This window comes from Saccopteryx leptura, chromosome 3 (assembly GCF_036850995.1).
Source record: "Saccopteryx leptura isolate mSacLep1 chromosome 3, mSacLep1_pri_phased_curated, whole genome shotgun sequence".
In the NCBI taxonomy this organism is placed as follows: Eukaryota; Metazoa; Chordata; class Mammalia; order Chiroptera; family Emballonuridae; genus Saccopteryx; species Saccopteryx leptura.
This window is the reverse complement of record NC_089505.1, coordinates 34,226,149-34,246,601: the sequence shown is the minus strand read 5'-3', so window position 1 is coordinate 34,246,601 and position 20,453 is coordinate 34,226,149. Positions and strand designations below refer to the sequence as shown.

Sequence of the window (20,453 nt, the reverse complement as noted above, 5' to 3'; positions counted from 1 at the left end):
TCTGCAAATAATGACAATTTAACTTCTTTCTTTCCAATTTGGATGCCTTTTGTCTGATTTCTATGGCTAGAACTTGCAATACTGTGTGAAAAAAATGGTAAAAGTCGACATCCCTGTCTTGTTCCTGCTCTTAAGGAAAGGACTTTTAGTTTTTGCCATTAAGTATGATGTTGGCTGTGGGTTTGTGATATATGGCCCTATTATGTTGAGATGATCCTAAATGGGTACTGGATTTTATCAAATGTTTTTTCTGCATCTATTATATAATCATGTTATTTTTATCTGTTGTAGACAGCATATATATGGCTCATGTTTTCTTATCCATTTAGCTACTTTATATATTTTGATTGGAGCATTTAATCCATTTATATTTAAGGTTATTATTAATAGGTACTTATTTATTGGCAGCACAGTGTCACCATTTGGAGGTCTGGATTAGTGCACTCCCAGTGCTGGTGCTGTATGAATAGGCATACTATACCCTAAGAATATGGTGCCTGATGGAGGTGTGGGATATGGACTCAGCACACAGACCTCAGTGGCTAACCCTCCAGATCTCTCCTTGAGGCCACACCACCCAGATCTTCTCTTTCTGACTCCCATATGCCCTGAGTCACTTGCCCTCTACCAGAGCCTGGTGTTAGTGTCCAAGAGCAAGATCCTATTGTTGGCCCCTTAAAAGAGCATCTGGGCTTCTAGCAGACTCCCTTCTTTCCCCGGCAGACAGAGTCCCCACTGATTTTCACTAGCTGGTGCTATGCAGGCTCCTTTTCCAGCCTCTGGTACTCTCGGTTGGGGATCCTGGCCTGGGGTTGAGACCACACTCCTCAGGGGTGGCTCTAGCAGCTAAGTTATCCCTCTGGCCTTTCAGCCACTGAACGTGGTACAAGGGCCAGCTGTACCTGCATCTCCACCCTTCTTACCAGCTCTGATGTGGCTTCTTCTGAAAATCCTTTGTTATAATGCTTCTGTTCAGCTGTCCTTAAGTTGGTCATTCAGATTGATTGCTTTATAATTTTGGTACCAGAAAGTGGTGAGTATAGTTTCTACCTACTTTGCAGCCATCTTAGAATTTTAATTTTTTTTTCTTTTTAAAAGAGAGTTTTTCCTCAAACTAATTAAGCTTCAGGCCTCACAAAGCTTAGATTCATGCCCCTAATTTTTTTAACAAAATGTAGAACCCTAGTAAAGTGTTAGCTCCTGAAAGATTTTTCAAATAACACCTAAGGTAAGTGTTTCAAGTGGAAACCCATGGACCTTAAAATTTTCACTTAAGTGGAGAGGAGAAGAAAGGGCCAAGATAATTCTGGAAGAAGTGCCATAATATACATCATCAATTATAAGAGACAGATTAGAATGTAAGTATTTTAAAATATTTAACAAAAAAACACAGTATATGTAGAGAATAAACATTTTTAGATAAATCTGAATAAGGAATACACAATAATTACCTAGCAGTGGAGGATTTCTTAGCATAAAAAACTTAGAGTTCACTAATCAACTGAGCCTATAACAGTTTTCATAATATTAAATTAAATACATGTAAGCTTAATACAAACAGCAATTCTAAAATCAGTAGGTGCTAAGGAGTTTGCATTTTTTTATTTCCAAATTAAAATGTACAGGCAAGGACCCAAAGTCCTAATTAATGTGGCAGAATGCATTTCACATATTCTTCTCAGCATCCCTAGAGTCTCAAAGAAGAAAGTAGCCCCCCCCCAAAAAAAATGCTCTTTCTAAAACTTTTAACTTACAATTTCTTATTTATTTTTGTCATTAAAGATGTCAATGTGGCATTGAGGACAGATGGAAAACCTGACCCATTTATTTTTTAAAGTGGTTTTGTCAATAACCTTCAATAAAATCTACTGTGGAATGTTTTCTGTAAAGTTCTTTCAATACAACAGAGACAATGAAGTCCACGTTAACATTCTACTATTCACAAATCTACACTAACTTTCACTAAACATTTCTTTGATAAATTTAAAAGTAGGATTTTGGTAAGCTTATTGATCAACAAACATCAAAGTAATATTGTCTATTTAACGATGCATATCATGTATCAAGATAACATCCATAATTATCAACTCTGCAAAGATCTCTGTACCTTCAGTATATAAATTACCATGCAAATTAATACATATACAATAGTATTCCTATATATGTGTGTAGGGTTTTTTTTTCAGATTAAAGAGACTTACACTTATAAATTCTTGATAGCAGGATGAACACAGCCCAGTCCTAGCTATCAAGCAATTTATAGTCAAGAGAGAATATAAGAAAAATGCTAAAATAGTTCAAATATGAGACATATTAAAAAACCCTTTTTAAAAGGTACACTCTATGTATATTATTCACATTGGGTGAGATACATAGAGATCAGCTTCTTGGAGGAGGTGACATTTGAGATGGACCTTGACATGAAATAAGAGTCCAAAAGAAGAGATGTCAGATAGAATGTGGAGAGCATTCTAGTCCCACTGACAAGTGAAAGCAAAGTTGGGAAGGCTTGAACGGCAGTGTGTCTGTAGAAAAGAATGGGTAAGATCTGTTCTGCTCTCTCACTTGCTCATAAAAGTGAATTCATTCATACAGAATTGGCAAATGGGAAAATGATTTTGGGAAGGGGCAGAAGTCACATAGATTCATACAGTTCTTTCCAGCATATTAGTATCTGCACCACCAAGTAAAACTGTTGGTGGTGAAAATGGCACCAGGTTTTAGACTGGTGGAATCAGACTGGATCTTGGGTCAGCAATTTGGGTACATGAATTCTGACTAAGAAAGAGTTCAGAGGCAAGACTCAAATTATAAAAGCAAGTTTATTTAGAAAGTCACAGAGGTAGAAGAAGTGAACTGTAAAACAAATAGGCTCAGGAAACAATTTAGAGAGGAAAAAGAAGAACCATGGGAACTTAGGAGAAAGACAGAAGCAAAGAAAACTGAGCCTGGGAAGGGTGGGGAAAGGCATAGGCTCTATAGAAAGAGCCACTGGGTCCTCCATTTTGAGGGTATTTATCTGGAGGTCCAGCGGAGGATCCCAATAGAATATTCATCAACTTTCCTTGTCCTTTCAGGGACATGGTCTCTACTGATTGGTTGGCACCAGGACATAGGGTCATTAGTCAGTGCACCTGGTCTTGATGTCAGCATGGCATCACTTGTCTAGTTTTGCAGCTTTTCTGAGCCTGGAGCTGAAATACAGCTGAGGTCTAGATGTATTTGATGCATGTCGGAACCTTACTGTCCTGGGTGCTTAATGCTTAAGAGATATTCTCTGGCCGCCTTATTCATTCTCCTTCCAAGGGGAACTGCATGGCCAGTGATATGAAAAGTCAGGGGGGTCTAAATGGCATGATCAGTGATATGATACAGAGGAAAGATTACCCTGGGGGCAAGATCTTTGTTTTTACACTTTTGCTTATTACTAGACACCTGGGGCTTTTCACCCAAGTGCCCTTCTGTACCTGGCCCATCGTCCTTGCTCTGTCTAACTGCCTAACACCAAAGCAGCTGAATGCAGTGTACTCACATAGCTGTGAACACAAAGCTCAGGAGTACGGGGCCCACAGTTTAGCCTGCACACACTGCTGGCTGCATACAACAATGAACTTGCTGTCGGTTGGGCCCAGACTCTATCATAGAAGAAGTGTTCAAAGCCCAATTACCATCCATTATTGTGCATTTTTTTGGAGGGGGGATTTTTGTATTTTAACTTTCTAAAACTATACTTTACATTCAATATTATTTTGTATTAGTTTCAGGTATACAACATAGTAGTTACATAATCATATACTTTACAATGTGTCCCCCCCCCCACCGCCGATATTTCTAGTACCCACCTGGCACCATCCATAATTATTAAAATATTATTGACTATATTTCCCATGCTGCACTTTATACCCCCATGACTATTTTGTAACTACCAATCAGTAATTCCCAATTCTGTCACCATTTTCACCCAGGCCCCCAACACCCCATTGCTCTGGCAATCTGTGCGTTTTTACCACATCAGTCAGTAGTGTCAGCCCTTTCTTATATTTCTTGCCGTCAAACTACCTTCACCTATTCCGTTTAAGGTAAAAATCTGTATTTACTGAAATAATTATATATTTTTTAATTTTCAACATACCTTTCTGCATGATGCTAATGTTTTGATCAAGATTGTTATTGTTTTTATGAGTTCTCTGCTGACAAAGTCACATAGATTTTGAGTGACCTGCCCCAACCCTGTTAAGCCTTGATATTTGTAGAATTAATTTTTACAGAGCTCCTGGTATTTGTTTGTTTTATATTCGGGAGAACATAGTTTACAATTGTACATATAATGAATCATCCCAGTTTTGGAGAAGAAATGATTATATGGAGAAGCTGTAAAAGAAGAGGCTATAAAGCACAGACTGGAAAAATTTTGTAGGTGATCTTAGAATGTCAGTTTTAAAAATTTACATCTATCCAGGAGTCAGTAGAAAGAATATAATTGTAGTTCTGCTTTAGAAAGAGTAATCTTTCAAGGATATAAAAAATAAAAGAAGTGTATCTGATTTTTTTAATATCTAAAAATTACATTAAGATTAAAGTAGAAAAAAAACCTGCTACCTGTAAAATATATTTATCTTAACACTGAAATGATGATAAAATGTTAATATACTTAACCCCAATATACACCTACTTCTATAAGTGAACAAGTTACATGTGGAAGAACATGGCTGTTCCAAGTAGCGTAATCAATCCTTACTTACTTGACCAGACATCACAGTTCAAAAGAGAAACAAAAGGCAAGTTAAGAAACTTAGCATTCATTAATTATATGGTAAATGTATTCAAAATGAAAAGGAAAACTCTAGTATGATGTTAGGTGTTGAAATATTATAGAATACATCTGGAAGGACTCATTTTTTTCTGCAGGTCAATGTCACCAGCTTAAAGCTAGCCTCACCTGGTTTTAGTCAATGAATTAAGTGAAGTATGCTGATCTACATCTGCGTGTTTAGCTTTTCTCAGCACAAAACTCTTTCCTGAAGATTTGCTTTTTGCTTGAATAAGAAAAGGTCCTACAACATTAGAGTAGGAAGGGGCCTTTGAAATCATTCAGTGATCTAATCATTTCCACTCACATTTGAGAAATTGAGACGTGAAGTGTTGAGTGACTTACAGCAGAGCTTTAGTGAGATTCCACATCAGACTCCAGAGTTCTTGCATCTAATTTGCTATTTTCTCTATGATATGTTGAGGCAATAAATAGATCAAGGACACAAGGACATCAAGATATAAATATCCCAGAGTTTTTGTACAAGATAAATAAAATGTAATATTTTTGTTTTGATTGTAATACTTATCCTGACATTGAGGTTTTATGTTGTTTTTATTTTTGTTTTTTTAAGTTATAAATAACAATCCATTGGGTAAAGCATCCAGAAAAATCTCAACAGTGACTTCTATATCCCTTTTGGTTGTCACGAGTAGCATAGCAATATATAATGCAAAATTCTAGTGTTTGAGAACTTCAAAGAAACTTCTCCTTAGTGGACTCGACACAACATGTCCTTCTCTCAATTGCAATACTCCAGACATTAATGATCTTTTAATAATGACTCCCAATAATAACCAATTTGTTTACTATCAATTATACTGTTAATAGGTTTACTTAGCACTTTGCCTGAAAGTTGAAAAAGCTTCTTTTAAGTTTACATTAGAAAAAAAATGTTATATCATCTGACCTTGTTTCTAATTAGATATAACTTAAAATTTAAAAGACCTAATTATGGAAGATACAATAAGACTCTTCCCTTTGTCTTGAGAATTTTATTCTTCTCTGGTCCAGGAATAGAGAGAAAGCCAACTTGTCTAAAATGTGTAACATTTCTTTGTCCATAAGCCCATTATTTTTCCACTATTATTTTTCTCATCAGCTCAGGTTTCACACAAATAATATGCTAGGCTCTTGTTATTTTACAATAACATAACTATAATATTTTTACACATCTCCTCTCTACCTTCAAGTTATTACAACCTTCTAATTTTAAAGATTCAAACATATGCTAATATGCAGGTATTTAAAGTTTAAAAAATATCTCCACAATTGAGATTTACTCTGTAACATCATCAATTAGATCATTGATAATAGATAACTGATAAATGATAAATAACTTCTCATTTGAAAAATAAATCTTTTAAAATATTATATTTACAAAACATATCTTAGGTAATTGTTATTTAATCAGTGTAGTCTCTATGAGGCATTTGCTATCCTAAAATCTCATTTATTCGACAATTTACCAGATATACTCTGAGCTAAGTATCATGTTGGATGCTGAGTTTGTGCCTGGCATGGAGCCTGGCCCATAATTTCTAGTTGGCCTCAGAGAGCTTCCATTATAATGAAGAAGACAGAGCAACAAGCACACAAATAAATAGTGGCATCCTTCTTTGTCTGAATCTAATCTGTCCCAGAAAAACCTATTGGATAGTATATATTCAGAGAATAGGGACCTTTATTCCATTATGTCTTTTCCTTACTAGTTTGTAATTTTGTACTTTTTGACTACTTCACCCATTTCATCTAGCCCTGTTATGTTATGTATATTAGAAGTGTAATAATGCATTCTTAATGCAACTAAAAACATTACTAGCCTGACCTATGGTGGCGTAGTGGATCAAGCATTGACCTGGAATGCTGAGGTCGCTGGTTCAAAACCCTGGGCTTGCCTGGCCAAGGCACATGTGGAAGTTGGTGCTTCCTACTCCTCCCCCCCTTCTCTCTCTCTCTCTCTCTCTCTCTCTCTGTCTCTCTTCTCTAAAATGAATAGATAAATAAAAATAATTTAAAAAATAAAATAAAAACATTACTAGTTCACAACACTGAGACACACTTATACACTGATATAATCACCCACCAAGTACTTTAGCCCAACATAAAACATTTAAAACATCAGGTAAGGGAAAGATGGTGGTTACTTGGTTTAGGATGCTGCTGTGGAGATGGAGAGATGTGGAAGTGTGGAAGATATATTTTATAATGGTTTCTGTCCTACAACAGCTTACAATTAAGTCTCAGAAAATTGTTTGATGTATGGAATACAGATGGACCAATACAGTAGACATTGTCTGATTCATGTGAACTGTCTCCCTTCAGTCCTCAGGTGGAAGATAGTGAAGGGACTATTCAGTTTGATGGAGAAGGCTATGCGATGGTCAGCCGCCCCATTCGCTGGTACCCCAACATCTCCACAGTCATGTTCAAGTTCAGGACGTTTTCTTCAAGTGCTCTCCTGATGTACCTTGCCACAAGAGACCTGGTAAATATATGCATAGCTGATCTTCCATGATAGAAAATATCTTGTTTCTTTTCCCTAGTATTCCAATACAATGATTAGTTATCGTTAAATTATCAATGATTATTCAAAGGAGTCTGGGATGGCTATGTGATAACCAAGAGTGAGTGATGTAGACAGTGTTTATATTTTTTCACTGAAAACTCTAATTACAGATATAATTTAATTATTGTTTATTTTCAATACAACACTCCGTATAATCCTTTAAGAAAAGCACCCAGTAAAGATAATGCCAATATGGAAACATGAAAGAGCAGACCATCTTCCTTAGTCTTCTAGAGACCTAAGTTGAAAGATGATTTTAATTATCTTATTTTGTTTTTTTCCAGGTCAATATTTTTGAATAAACTCTTTCATGGAATATACCTTGTAGTTTGCTTAATGTTTTCAAAGGAACCCACTTTATACTCCTCTCATAAAAGGACGCATCCTAGTAACTTGGTTGTGACTATTTGTATACTGACAAATATTCACAAAATAATAATACCAATTCTATTTTCAAAATGGAGTTTAATTACAGATCAATACATTCAGTAATTTAGCCATAAGGCCCTGTAATAAACCCCACAAAGAAAGTGACTACCCATATATTTCTCTATGTATCTAATCACTGGCATGTTTTTACTCTATTAATAGAAAGATTTCATGAGTGTAGAGCTCACTGATGGGCACATAAAAGTCAGCTATGATCTGGGTTCAGGAATGGCTTCTGTTGTCAGCAATCAAAACCATAATGATGGGAAATGGAAATCATTTACTCTCTCAAGAATTCAAAAACAAGGTGAGTTTCTACAGTAATAATGCACCATGAGCCTTAATTATGCTCTCCATAGCTCTCATGTACCTAATCATAAGGAAGACTCTATCTGTAATTTTAGGTACTCACAAATTCTGTGAAAAATTGATACAGTCATTTCTTTGGCTTAGATTATAGGTAGTTTGGCTTAGACATGACTGATTGAAGAGCCAAATGGTTCTCTGTCATTTTCTTTTGAAACTGAGAGCTTAATTTAAAAGCACAAAACTGTCTTACAACTTGTGAAATTATATCCTGTAGTAGGTTTAAAAAGGTTGTGTACCTTTATTTTCCTTTCATTTTGCCAAGATGTTTGCTCTAGAGTGGCCCCAGGTAGAATATATAGGGACTGTTAGAGCACAGCTACTGGGTCTTTGCTTTTAAAAAATGTCAAAAATTTGTGTGTGTAAATAAATGCTTAATAACAATATAATATTTTTATGCTTCCAAGACATTTTTAAAACACAGTCACAAATTTTATTTAATTTGTTTATATCAGTATTTTGTTCTGATGTTAGAGAAAAGGATACCATAGACTCAAACATCACAGTTATGCACACACATACAGATTATATATGTATTTATGCAGATATATATTTTATATATATATACATATATACACATACATATATATACACACACATATATATACACACACATACATATATGTATGTTTTCACAACCAAGACAGAAATTCAAGTCTATTAGGTCTTAGTGTACTGATATTGTTACTTAAGTATAAGTTCCTCAATTCTGTATACTATAGCATTACCAGTATCTGCAAATAAAACTTTGATACTTCTGTTTATATAACTAAGCCTAATTAATTTTGACAATGTCGATGTGACATGCCATGGAAATTTAAGTTTAACTTTGCACCATCCTTCATTCCTCCACTTAACAAATATATGCCAAGCGCCTACTAAATACTATACAGTATCTAAATGAAGTCTATGACAGGTCTTAACTTCAAGGAGCTTATAGTCTAATGGGTTGTAGACAAGCAAATCAGCAGCTAGAGGACAAACAGAAAGCTAACTGCTGTGTAGAGATATTCCTAGCAGACTAGGAATCTCAAAAGAAAAAGACATTAAAGTCAAACAGAAAGGTCAGCTCCCAGGGGAATACCTGTGAGGTGCAATCAGGAGTTGAAGGGTTTGCACCTTTTGACATTTCAGAGAAGTGGAAGTCCAGAGCGCCTCAGAGAGCATAAAACATAATGCATCATCTTCCAACTAATCTTCCCTGGAACCTGAAGCTCTGGAGAAATGTCTCAGTTTGGATGGAAACTGGTTGTGCACTGATATAAATTAGAAGAATGCTGAATACATTGTTCTCAGGAAAGAGAGACACAATGCACATTGCATGTTAGAGGCCCTGCATTGTAGTTAAGAAAAATGTTTAACTGTTTGGCCCAGCATTTCCCAAACTTCTTTGATCACCAGAATCCTTTCCTACTATACCAGCATTCTGCTGAACACAGCGTGGGAAGTGTGCTGCAAACGAGCGAGCGCAGCTAGTAATTCCAGGTCCTGAGTGGGAATGGCGGGGAATTAAGAAATAGGCTTAGAAAAGAAGGATGGGCTCAGGAGGCCTCTGCAATGCTGATGGCCAGAACAGAGCGCGCTCCATACCCGCTTCTTGCTTCATTTTTAGGGCAAAGTGGGCCATTAGCAAATCAAAGAGATCTCTGATCACATTTCCAAGGCAACCCAAGAATTCTACCAAGTGCAGAAAACCCCCCACCATATATAACATCTTAGCTTCACAAAACAAAGGATAAAAGAAACTTGCTTCCAATCTTTCTGGGGGACATGGGAGTAGGATGAGTATAACCAATCCAGCACCATAGCTTAACAGCCTTTAGTAACTTCACAGAACAAGTGAGGTGAGAGGTTGGACAGACTGTCAGCTTACTGCAAGTTCCCCATACCTCTGTCCCCCCAAAATCTAAACTGCAAAGACCCTGTAGGCTTTTGGTTCCCAACAGAAGTGCTTTAGTAACTAACTACAAATAAATCCACAGGCTAAGGGGACAGCTGCTTACATAAAATTATCAGATGAGGCAAGAGAGATACAAAGCCAGTTCACAAAGGGCCTTATGAGATAAGTTAATGAGTTTCAACATTATCCTGGGAGCTACTAAGAGTTTTAATCAAGGCTGTGATACTATCACACCATCAGATTTGTGCCTTAGTAAAGTTTTTTTAGCTGCAACTCTGCAGATAGATTTGTACCGATTTGGCAGGCTGCCTTGGTCTGCAGTAAACCAGGTAGAGAACAAGGAGAACGAAACTATAAGAATGGAGAGGAAAGAATAAATTTGAAAGTTATTAAGCATTTTAAAATTGAGGAGCTATATGATATACTCAATGTGAAGACTAAGTTTAAAAAAAAGAATATGAAGAATTACTCTTTTTTTTGTTTGTTGTGTTTTCATTTAAATAACAAGAATGTCAGTACCATTTACCATGCTACTGGTTACAGGACAAAGAATAGGTTTTCTAGAAAAGATGCTGAGTTCTATGTTGGACATGTTCTGTTAAAGGTACTTACTATCTTGCCTGACCAGGCAGTGGTGCAGTGGATTAGAGCATCGGACTGGGACGCGGAAGACCCAGGTTGGAAACACCAAGGTCGCCAGCTTGAGCGCGGGCTCATCTGGTTTGAGCAAGGCTCACCAGCTTGAGCCCAAGGTCTCTGGCTTGAGCAAGGGCTTACTCCATCTGCTGTAGCCCTTGGTCAAGGCACATATGAGAAAGCAATCAATGAACAACTAAGGTGCTGCAATGAAGAATTGATGCTTCTCATCTCTCTCCCTTCCTGTCTGTCTGTTCCTATCTGTCCCTCTCTCTGTCTCTCTCTGTCTCTGTCAAACACACACAAATGTACTTACTATCATTAGCAGCCTCGGGAAGCTGTGTAATGGCAGGCAATTAATTAGTTGTGTGAATCTGAGGGTCAGCTGAGCTCTAGGAGAGAGATGAGATATGACACTAGGGAAATGCAAAATAAATCCACAATGTGATACCACTGTACAATTATTAGAATGTCTAAAATTGAGAGCAGATTCTAAGGATAGGATACAGGTAGGAATTCAAATAAGACTCCAGATATATGGGTCATTACTCCCGTTCAGTGACCAAATTAGTTGTTTTACGTAAATTATTGTCACCTAGCTGGTACAAGTCCTGTCCCTTGAAGTTCAAATGCTCCTTCAGTAGGCATTTTCTACCTTCTCTGAGAGTGAGTTAGTAGAACCACAGCCTACTACCAACAGAAGTTTGCCAGATTGCGTGGAGATGGACACCAGATTGATAAGGATCATTTAGATTTCCAGTGGACTCAGAGAGAAGAAAGGATGTACTAAAGTAAAAACAATTCATTATAACAACTCAGCATTGATTATAAAATGCTGGGTAAGCCCATACTCAGTGTCCAGTACTTAATAAAGCTCTTATTTCCCTGCTGACCCATAAATGATGTCTGAACTCATCAACACTGAAATTTTGTGTTAATAGCTATTCTGTAAGGGAAAGAAATAGGGCAAGAAATAAAAGCAAGTCTAAGCACTTCATTTTAGTAACCACTCCATGGCGATCACTCATGAAGGGTAGAGTAAATCCTTTCTTTAAATTGGTAAAAATATGCCATGCTGTGTCTCTCTGCTGGAGTTAGCGCTTGGACCAGTGAGTTTCAATTCAATTGTGTTCCTGCTCTTTAATCAGTTTTTCTTAGAATGACTTCTAAAAATGCATATATTCACTCAGGGATAAGGAAGAAAACTACCTCCAGTTACTGGCTTGCCTGAGATAGAGGCGGAATCTCATTTTCACACACACTGTTAAAATATGTACTGGTCTGGTAGAAAGAGGCTATTTTTATGTTCCAGTAAACAGCCCTGTATGAAACCTTCAGTCAGGTCAAAAAATCTATGTGTGTATAAAATTAATGTGTATAAAAGTAATTAAAATTTTAATTTGCTAACTATTTTTAATGAGACAGCTATTTTTAGGATTCTCTGCTTTGTGTGTTTTTACAAAATTCTGCTTTGAGAATATGAGGTCTTAATAGGTCCGAGTATTTTACTTTGGTCACTTTTAAAGGCATTTATGTTTGGTTTCATTGAAGATACTTCCATTTGTAATGGTTGGGTGACAGATTACAGTGGAATTTTGGAGTATGATATTTTGTTTTCTAAAGAACACTATTCTAAAAGATGATGTGTCGGGGTAAATTACTAATGTTCCATGTTAAGCCTAATCCAGAGGGACCCGAAACATTGAAAACATGAACAAAGTCCGTTGATTACACACCAAAGCTTTATTATCTAGCTTGGCCAAGCGGCGGCAACTCCGACAGAAATCTGAGGGAGAGCACGCTGGCCCTTTGTTCTACCTAGTTTTTATAGTTTTGCAAGTGGGAAGTACAGAAGCAAAAATTGTAATTAGGAGCCCTTTACCACCATTGGTTATAGTCATATGTCCTTTAACATGATAGGACCATGTTCAATTTGCAAGCCATACATCATTTTGGAGAAAACAAAATTTACAAGTCAATACAATGGTAGAAAGATGTCCTTTACATATTAAAAGACATTCCTATATTCTCTAATGTTTGTCCGCCATCTCCGTCCAGAGTCACACACATTAACCACATGCATTCACATAGGAGAGGTAGTTTCTGTGGGGACAAATACCCACAAATGGCTCATTGCTATAAGAAAAGGTTTATTTTGGCTTTTCTCTTCCTGCACCTGGCTAGCCATTCACCCCTTTCCCCATAGGTGTGGTGGAATGTCAGGGAATCCATGTTTTCCTCCCCTTTGCATTTACAATACAATGCCAAGGGCCATCCTGGTTATGCCAATCACACAGTACAGGGACTATTCTCACAATTTCTCTGCACACCTTAACCCAAATTAATAAAATGTTCTTCAAGCCTCTTAAAATATTAATATTAATTCTGCAGCTTTTGGTACTTTACAACACCTGTAGCTGAAGTGGCGCAGTGGCTCCTCATTCCGTGGTCAAATAAATATAGAAAACATTTCTTGTGTCATGTCCCTGTTAAAGCATTATGTTACATACCTGCATATTGAAAGATCCAGGCAGCCATAAAACTGAGATATAAATTTAATTTTTCTTAATTCAGTGATCATTATATTTTTTTGAGTCAGGAACATTCAAGAAACTAGCTTTCCAAAAAAATAAATATTTACAAATGCTGTTATAATTCATTTAGTTCAAATGGCCATTTTCAGACCCTTTCTAATTGAGATCCTATATCAAGCAAAGATTTGGAGGCCAAACCATCATGTTAATGAACTAATGTCTCAATATGCATCATGAAGCCAAAATACAGTATGTGAGGCTGTTAAAGTCTGAGCCTAAGCAAATATTTTGGTGAAAAATAACATCATTCAGAAGGAGCCTAGCTTGATTCTTCAGAATAAAGGGGGAAAATCAATGAGAGAAGGGGTTTCCATCTATGTATTTGCTGAACAAAGCAGTTTAAACAAAGAAGTGCCTCTCTTTTTCCCTTTCAATATCTGAATTCTTATACTCATCATATTCGAAATACCTTTAAGGCCTGAGAGAAAGGCAGTATGGCATGGGGATTACGCCTCTCTCACAACACAAAGCATCCTTTATCTAAAGTGTAATTGACAATGGATGAGGTCCCCAACATCTTGGAAAATCAATTGTTCCCATCTCTCCACTCCCATGTACAACCATCCCATCCACAATACTGGTGAGCTGAAGCCCCAGTATTTCTTTGCTCATTGAAATGTACAGGAGCCGCAAATTTGGTATATTAATAATCTAACTCCTAATTAGAAATTTACCTTAGTATTAGTTAATTATCATATTTTATTTTCTAACAACATATCTATTTTACAGAAAACATGTCCAATGTTTCTTTATGTTTGTTTATCTAGACTTCTTTTATATTGATTAGTTTGCCTTCATTGGTGTTCAGGATATCATTTTTATATTCTCTTTATAAATAGTTTAATAGCACATTTTATTGGTGTTTTGTTTCTGCAATTATTAAATGGTTGTATATAGGACAAGTGCTTGAGAAAGTCAATGTTAATTTGAAAATGAAAGTGAGTTTATCTTGAAGTAACCATGATGATATAGATGTGGTTGTTATTGCTCAAATAAAATATTAAACTCCCTTTCTCTTTTACAGCCAACATATCAATTATAGATATAGATACTAACCAGGAGGAGACCATAGCAACTGTGTCTTCTGGTAACAACTTTGGCCTTGACTTGAAAGCAGATGACAAAATATATTTTGGTGGTCTGCCAACGCTGAGAAACTTGAGGTAATTTTGTGTATATTCAGAGCTAAGGATTAAGTTTTAATTAAGTGGCCACTATGCTCACTAAAGTTCTGAAGTTTAATTACAACAGGAATGTCACATAATCTTCAACTACAGAAAGGCCTAATAAAAAAAAAAATTATGTTGCATGTTAGAACAACACCAACATTTAGAAACCAAAGGATTAATTTGATATCTTCTCTGAAGAGATGGATGGGAATTACTGCTTTTCTTATATTCACATAATGAAAAGAATTATGTAAGTAATTAAAGGTGGAAACCACAGTTGAATGTGGACCTTGTAATTGCTGTTCTCCTTGCACATTCACTGAAGCTAATGGCACACTGACATTGCTTAGTGTTTGAAAACTGGTCAGTGTTCCAGGATGCTGTGAGTATAACCTATTTTATTGCTAAGCATCAGCATGATGATGGGTGTTGGAGATTTCCCATATGCCTAATACTAAAGCCATAGTAGTAATTCTCATGCCCATGCCAACCTTTCTTTATTTTACATGTTTTTTTTTATTGCAGGATAGGAAGATATATTGATCTCATAGTTTAGTTAATTCAAAAAAGAAATAGAAGTGACTAAAAAAATGTTAAAAATATTTAATGTGGCATTTAATTTACTGCATGTTATAAAAACATAAAGAAAAGTTATAGGGTAGTTGGTACTTAATAAATGTTCATTAAATTTAATAAAATGGGATGAATTTGTGTGGTTAAACCATAAGCATTTTACTACAAATACAAATTAAATGTTTTTAATTTTTGAATTGTTTTGCTTAGTTTTTAATGGTTAAAAAGTCCTCTTTAGGTATTGCTACTCTAAGAAGACATGTTGCAATTGAAGGGATCTAAGAATAACTGAAATGTATTATGGTCAATTATTTACATATTGTCCAAATGAGCAATGAAACTTCAGTCTTATTTTATGACTGCTAGCATACAGGCTGAGGTTTACTCCTCTCCCTGTGTCTAAACTTATAGACCAGGCAACTGTGTAATTAATTCCTAGTCTTTCAAGGGTATAACTTGATTAGCTTCATGGTACACACAAACTGGTTCTATATTTATCTACATTATCAGGTTAAAAGTGTCTAGTCAAGAAAATTATTGCAAATCAAATGTACTTGAATAGTGACATATTTATTGAACATTCAACAAGTGTTTGTTGGGCATCTGCTCAGTGTCAGGCACCATCTGAATGCTAGAGGTCCAGCAGTTGTTCAAGTCTAATATTTACTTTGCAAGATCATTAACTAAATTTTCTATGAGTGAATTAAATATAGTCAGAATAAGGCTATGCAAACATAGCTTTGTTTATTCTAGTAAAGACTTGGTTTTAATTACCATGATTTTTAGGAATTATTTACAAAGATGTATATGTTGACTTTGCAGAGATGAATATAAGTGTTAGTTTTCAGAGTACATAGCTAATGAGTCTCTATTACTAAAATGTTTTTATTTTCACAATACAGCATTTCATAAATTTACTATTTTCATGCTATGGGACATTATTTCAAAACAACCTTTAGACTTATGCTTGTGACTAATAAAGGAGTCATGCATTCATGATTAGCTGTTATTTTACCTACACACAGGATCTTGATATGATAAAGTTCAAAAGATGTGGTAAACATAAATTATTCTTACATATATTAAGTTCCAGTTTTTTGAGAGACAGTATTTGTAAGCTAGTCTGGGAAATGGTCATTTTCAGATTCTAATTACACTGTGGTCAAGGGCATATGTCTGTTTTCTGTTCTGAGGATTTTTAAATTCCTTTCCTTTGAAAGATCCCTGTGAAATACTTTATAGAAAGATTTATGATGTTGCTTTTACTAAATGAAAATGCAATTATAAATAAATTGTGATTTTTTTTTTCTTTTTCCTTTGACCAAGTATGAAAGCAAGGTAAATTTATGCATGCCTTCTTCCAGTGCATGGGTTGGGTAAATGTGGCTTCTTACGTAAAACAGCAGTACAGGAGCAGAGCGACAACTGTGCAGCTTCATCCATAATGTTTCATGAGCAAGTAATGCATTCTGAGATAGTTCTCATGCTGCCCTTTGCTTAAAAAGACACTGCTGCTTACCCACCATCAACTGGGCTGCAACGGGTGTGTTTCACCAGCCATGGCAGATTTGCTCTGCTTATTTGTTCAGTGCCCCCTAGTGCCTAAATTTAGCAGCACATGTGCAAAAGGTCACTATCTACCTGCTCACAAAAATTAGGGGATATTTCAAAATGAATATGAAGAGATAAAATATCCCCTAATAATTTTTGTGAGCAGTATAGTTCTAGGGAAGAGAACAAAAGCAGTCTCTTGGGTTGATCCCCTGACTCGGGTCTCTAGTACCGCGCTGTCTGCTGAACAGTAAACCTGTGCTCCCACATGCTTACCACTACCCTGGTGCTTTTAGCAAGCCTGCAAATATGCAAACGTCTATACAGCCCTTGCACCTCTTGGCAAAGCTGCTTACTCATTGCCATGTTTATTTAGAATTAGCTCCGGAGCCAGATAAAAGGCATCTCTGGAAATACTGTTGCCAACAAGTGTTTCCATTAATGGTGAAGAAGTTTGTGAAGAGTCCTCTTAGCTTCTCAGGAGTATTTTAATTCCCACTTGCAGGGAAGCAATAGAACAGAAGCTGTAAGCAATAGGCCTCTGTTGGTGGCCCATCAAATTCGGGAGATAGACAGGCTGGTCACGCTGGCTAGAACTCAAGGCGTTCTGGTATTTCAGAGCCAAACTGTGCCATACTCATGAAAAGGACAGAATGAAGCTGAACCGATCCAAGAAATTTTTAAAGCAAAGACTAGACTTTTAATACAAGAAACTAGACTATGTAGAAATAAGAGTGTAAAAATAAACAACCAGAGTTGTTTTATCATGATACAGTTATGAGACCAGTCGGGCTGTTTGCTGAGACGGCCAAAGGGCGAAGGCTGGTGTTCAGTGGACATACCTGCTCCTACAACTCTGGAGAGACACCATGTAGCTTTGTCATTTTGCCCTTGAGGCAAACAGAGGAAACAGAAGCCTGTGGTTACCACAACGAGTCTGATCGCTCTATGTGACTGTTTTTCCCCCTGTGATTTTCATATCACCGAGCTTGCTAAATCACTGTGTTTGGAAATGGTTCTTCATATTTCCACAAAACACTGAAGTACATAACTTGTAGGAGTGATTATTTTTACTGATAAGACCTCTGAAAAATTGTGATAAGTCAGTCTTCCTCTGAAGGGAAATACGAAAAGAAATGAAGACTACAAATGAAGTTCCCCCATTTGCCCCCTTTACACAGTAAGAATATAAGCAAGGTCTTCACCCTCCAGCTGGGCGTGTTCTACATAATAACAAGCTAACAGAACAGAAGAAGAAGACCTTAGGACAAAGGAAAACAAACAAAGGAAAATAAAACAGTTCTAGAGAAAGAGGGGGAAATAAACCACAAATACCTGGCATGACATAAATCTGATACCCTCTGCCAGTGGAGGGTTTACTTCCCGCCTGCTTCTCCTCATGCCCATGTGTTGTTGTTGTTTTTTATTAAGACCAAAAAGGGAATCCTGGCATCATGGGACAGTGTGGAGAGAATTAGTTATTATCCTAGTGAGTATAATATTTTGATGTTGTTCAACAGCTTTTATAGATGAAAAAAAAAGTAATTATTTTTTTTTTTAGTACTGTAGACCTGCACTGTTCGATATAGTAGCCACTGATTCCACTGGCCATTTAACTTTAAATTAAATAAAATTAAATAATGATATTCATTGTTCTTTATTCACATAAGCTACATTTCAAGTGCTGATAGCAGCATGTGGTTGGTAGCTACTGACTGAACAATGCAGAACAGAACATTTCCATCACCACAGAAAGTTCTATTGGACAGCACTGCTATATACTAACTAAGGAAGTTTCGTTATTATAACATATTGTTTTTTTAACAGAGACAGAGTCAGAGAGAAGGATAGATAGGGACAGACAGACAGGAACAGAAAGAGATGAGAAGCATCAATCATCAGTTTTTTCGTTGCGACACCTTAGTTGTTCGTTGATTGCTTTCTGATATGTGCCTTGACTGTGGGCCTTCAGCAGACCGAGTGACCCCTTGCTCGAGCCAGCGACCTTGGGTCCAAGCTGGTGAGCTTTTGCTCAAACCAGATGAGCCCGTGCTCAAGCTGGTGACCTCGGGGTCTCGAACCTGGGTCTTCTGCATCCCAGTCCGATGCTCTATCCACTGCGCCACCACCTGGTCAGGCGCTAGTTTATATTTTTTGAGCACTTACTATGTACTAGCATGTTTATCCCTTTTTGAAAAGTAATATGCTAAAAGTAAACATTCAGGTGTCATCTTGGTGTAGAATCCATTTCCAACTTTATTGGAAAAATTAAAGTGTGTTTTATGCCCTTGGTTGCTTTATTTTTTATTGCTTCAATATAGAGTAAGAACCTTGGGGTCAATCTGTAAATCCAATTTTAAAGTATCTTTTTATAAGCTGTGTAGTCCAAAAGAATGTTTCTTTAGACTTTTAGTTGAAAAGCTTTCAAGAGAAATATAATAATTTGTTACTCTTTAGCTATACCCACCCACCAAAAAAAAAAAAAAAGTCCCGATGACAGAAATATTTTATTTTTAAAATAATGTTTACAGTTTTTTATTTCTAAATTTTAAGCAGTGTTTTACATAACCTTTTTGGTATGTGGCTTGATTATTCTGCTTACACAATTGTCTACTCTTTGGTGAAAAAAAGAAATAGAGTTTATCATGCATATGAAGAACATAAGATGTTAATTAATTCCTGTACCTTGTCATGTTTAAATGCCGTTAGGTAAAGGTATTATTTAAAAGGAGAGGAAGACTACTTACATAAAGATTCCTTCTCAGGATGGTGTTAACATCCACATAGCCCAAGCGGTAGAGGTGAGAGCATAGTTTGTTGGGCACAGGTGTACACAGGTGCAGAGTCTGAGAGACACGTGCCTGCCTGTGTGTCCGTCCGCTTTGTGTGGCTTGTGTCCAGTAGTCACACACACTGCACGGCCCTTGCTCTAATAATGTTGCTTTTGTTCCTCATGTACCTTTTCAACAGGCCAGAAGTAAATTTGAAGAAATATTCTGGCTGCCTCAAAGATATTGAAATTTCAAGAACTCCTTATAATATCCTCAGTAGCCCTGATTATGTTGGTGTTACCAAAGGATGTTTGCTGGAGGTTGGTTTGTTTTCATTGGCTTCCTAAATATACATTCATATCAGATTTCACTTTCTTACTGTGGGTGCTCTTACAAGGACCAGTCCCTTGTTAATATGTTTGAAATTCCTACTGATGCTAGTCTTATCTATGGGTAGATAATACAGCAAGACTGAAGCACTTCTGTAAACTACTGTAATCAACTGCACTTAGGAAATGGTATTATGAAGACCATTTTGTGAACCAAATTTGTGAACCAATTTCCCACATGTATAGTATTTCAGAGAATGTGTTTTTAATATTAATCTCTTTCCTGGTTCTTTCTTCCTTCCCAACACTACTCTTCCATTTTTCTCATCTTTGTCATCTATTTAGATTTATTTTATCTTTATAAATTGCATATAGCTTTTCTGGAATGTGTTAGGAGTTTACACAAATAGCTAGTAATAACATACACCATGATCATTACTGCATAGCATTTTGTCTACAGCTTGGAGGTCAAACCTCCTTTCCCTTGAAAATGGTACAGACTGGAACCCTCTATAAAGTCTTATCTTTAACATGACTGCAACGTCCCTTGTCATCAGCTATCTTCAGGGTCTTTGTTGTAAAAGCAGCCCAGCAGCCCCCTGATTCCACCTGACTGTTCTGCCCTGATTCTTCAATCGGGGCCAGCCTGTGGGAGAGAGAAATACAGGTCCCAGCTCTGCTCTCTTAAAATATCTATAAGCAAGATGCCAGCAATCATTAGCAAACATTAGTAAGAATTTTATGAGACTTCTAAAA

At 36.5% G+C, this 20,453-nt stretch overlaps 1 protein-coding gene across 4 annotated transcripts in view; it reads left to right on the top strand.

Annotated features, from left to right (window-relative positions):
• LAMA2 (laminin subunit alpha 2) overlaps positions 1-20,453 on the top strand; it is a 627,903-nt gene that overhangs the window by 572,785 nt on the left and 34,665 nt on the right. For 2 of the 4 annotated variants that reach the window (XM_066373270.1, XM_066373268.1), the window contains 5 exons: positions 7,136-7,298; positions 7,971-8,115; positions 14,329-14,467; positions 16,373-16,384; positions 19,568-19,688. In XM_066373270.1, coding sequence (XP_066229367.1) covers positions 7,136-7,298; positions 7,971-8,115; positions 14,329-14,467; positions 16,373-16,384; positions 19,568-19,688 — 580 coding nt within the window. The remainder of the gene's footprint in view (positions 1-7,135; positions 7,299-7,970; positions 8,116-14,328; positions 14,468-16,372; positions 16,385-19,567; positions 19,689-20,453) is intronic. The other 2 variants (XM_066373271.1, XM_066373269.1) reach the window with 1 other exon arrangement.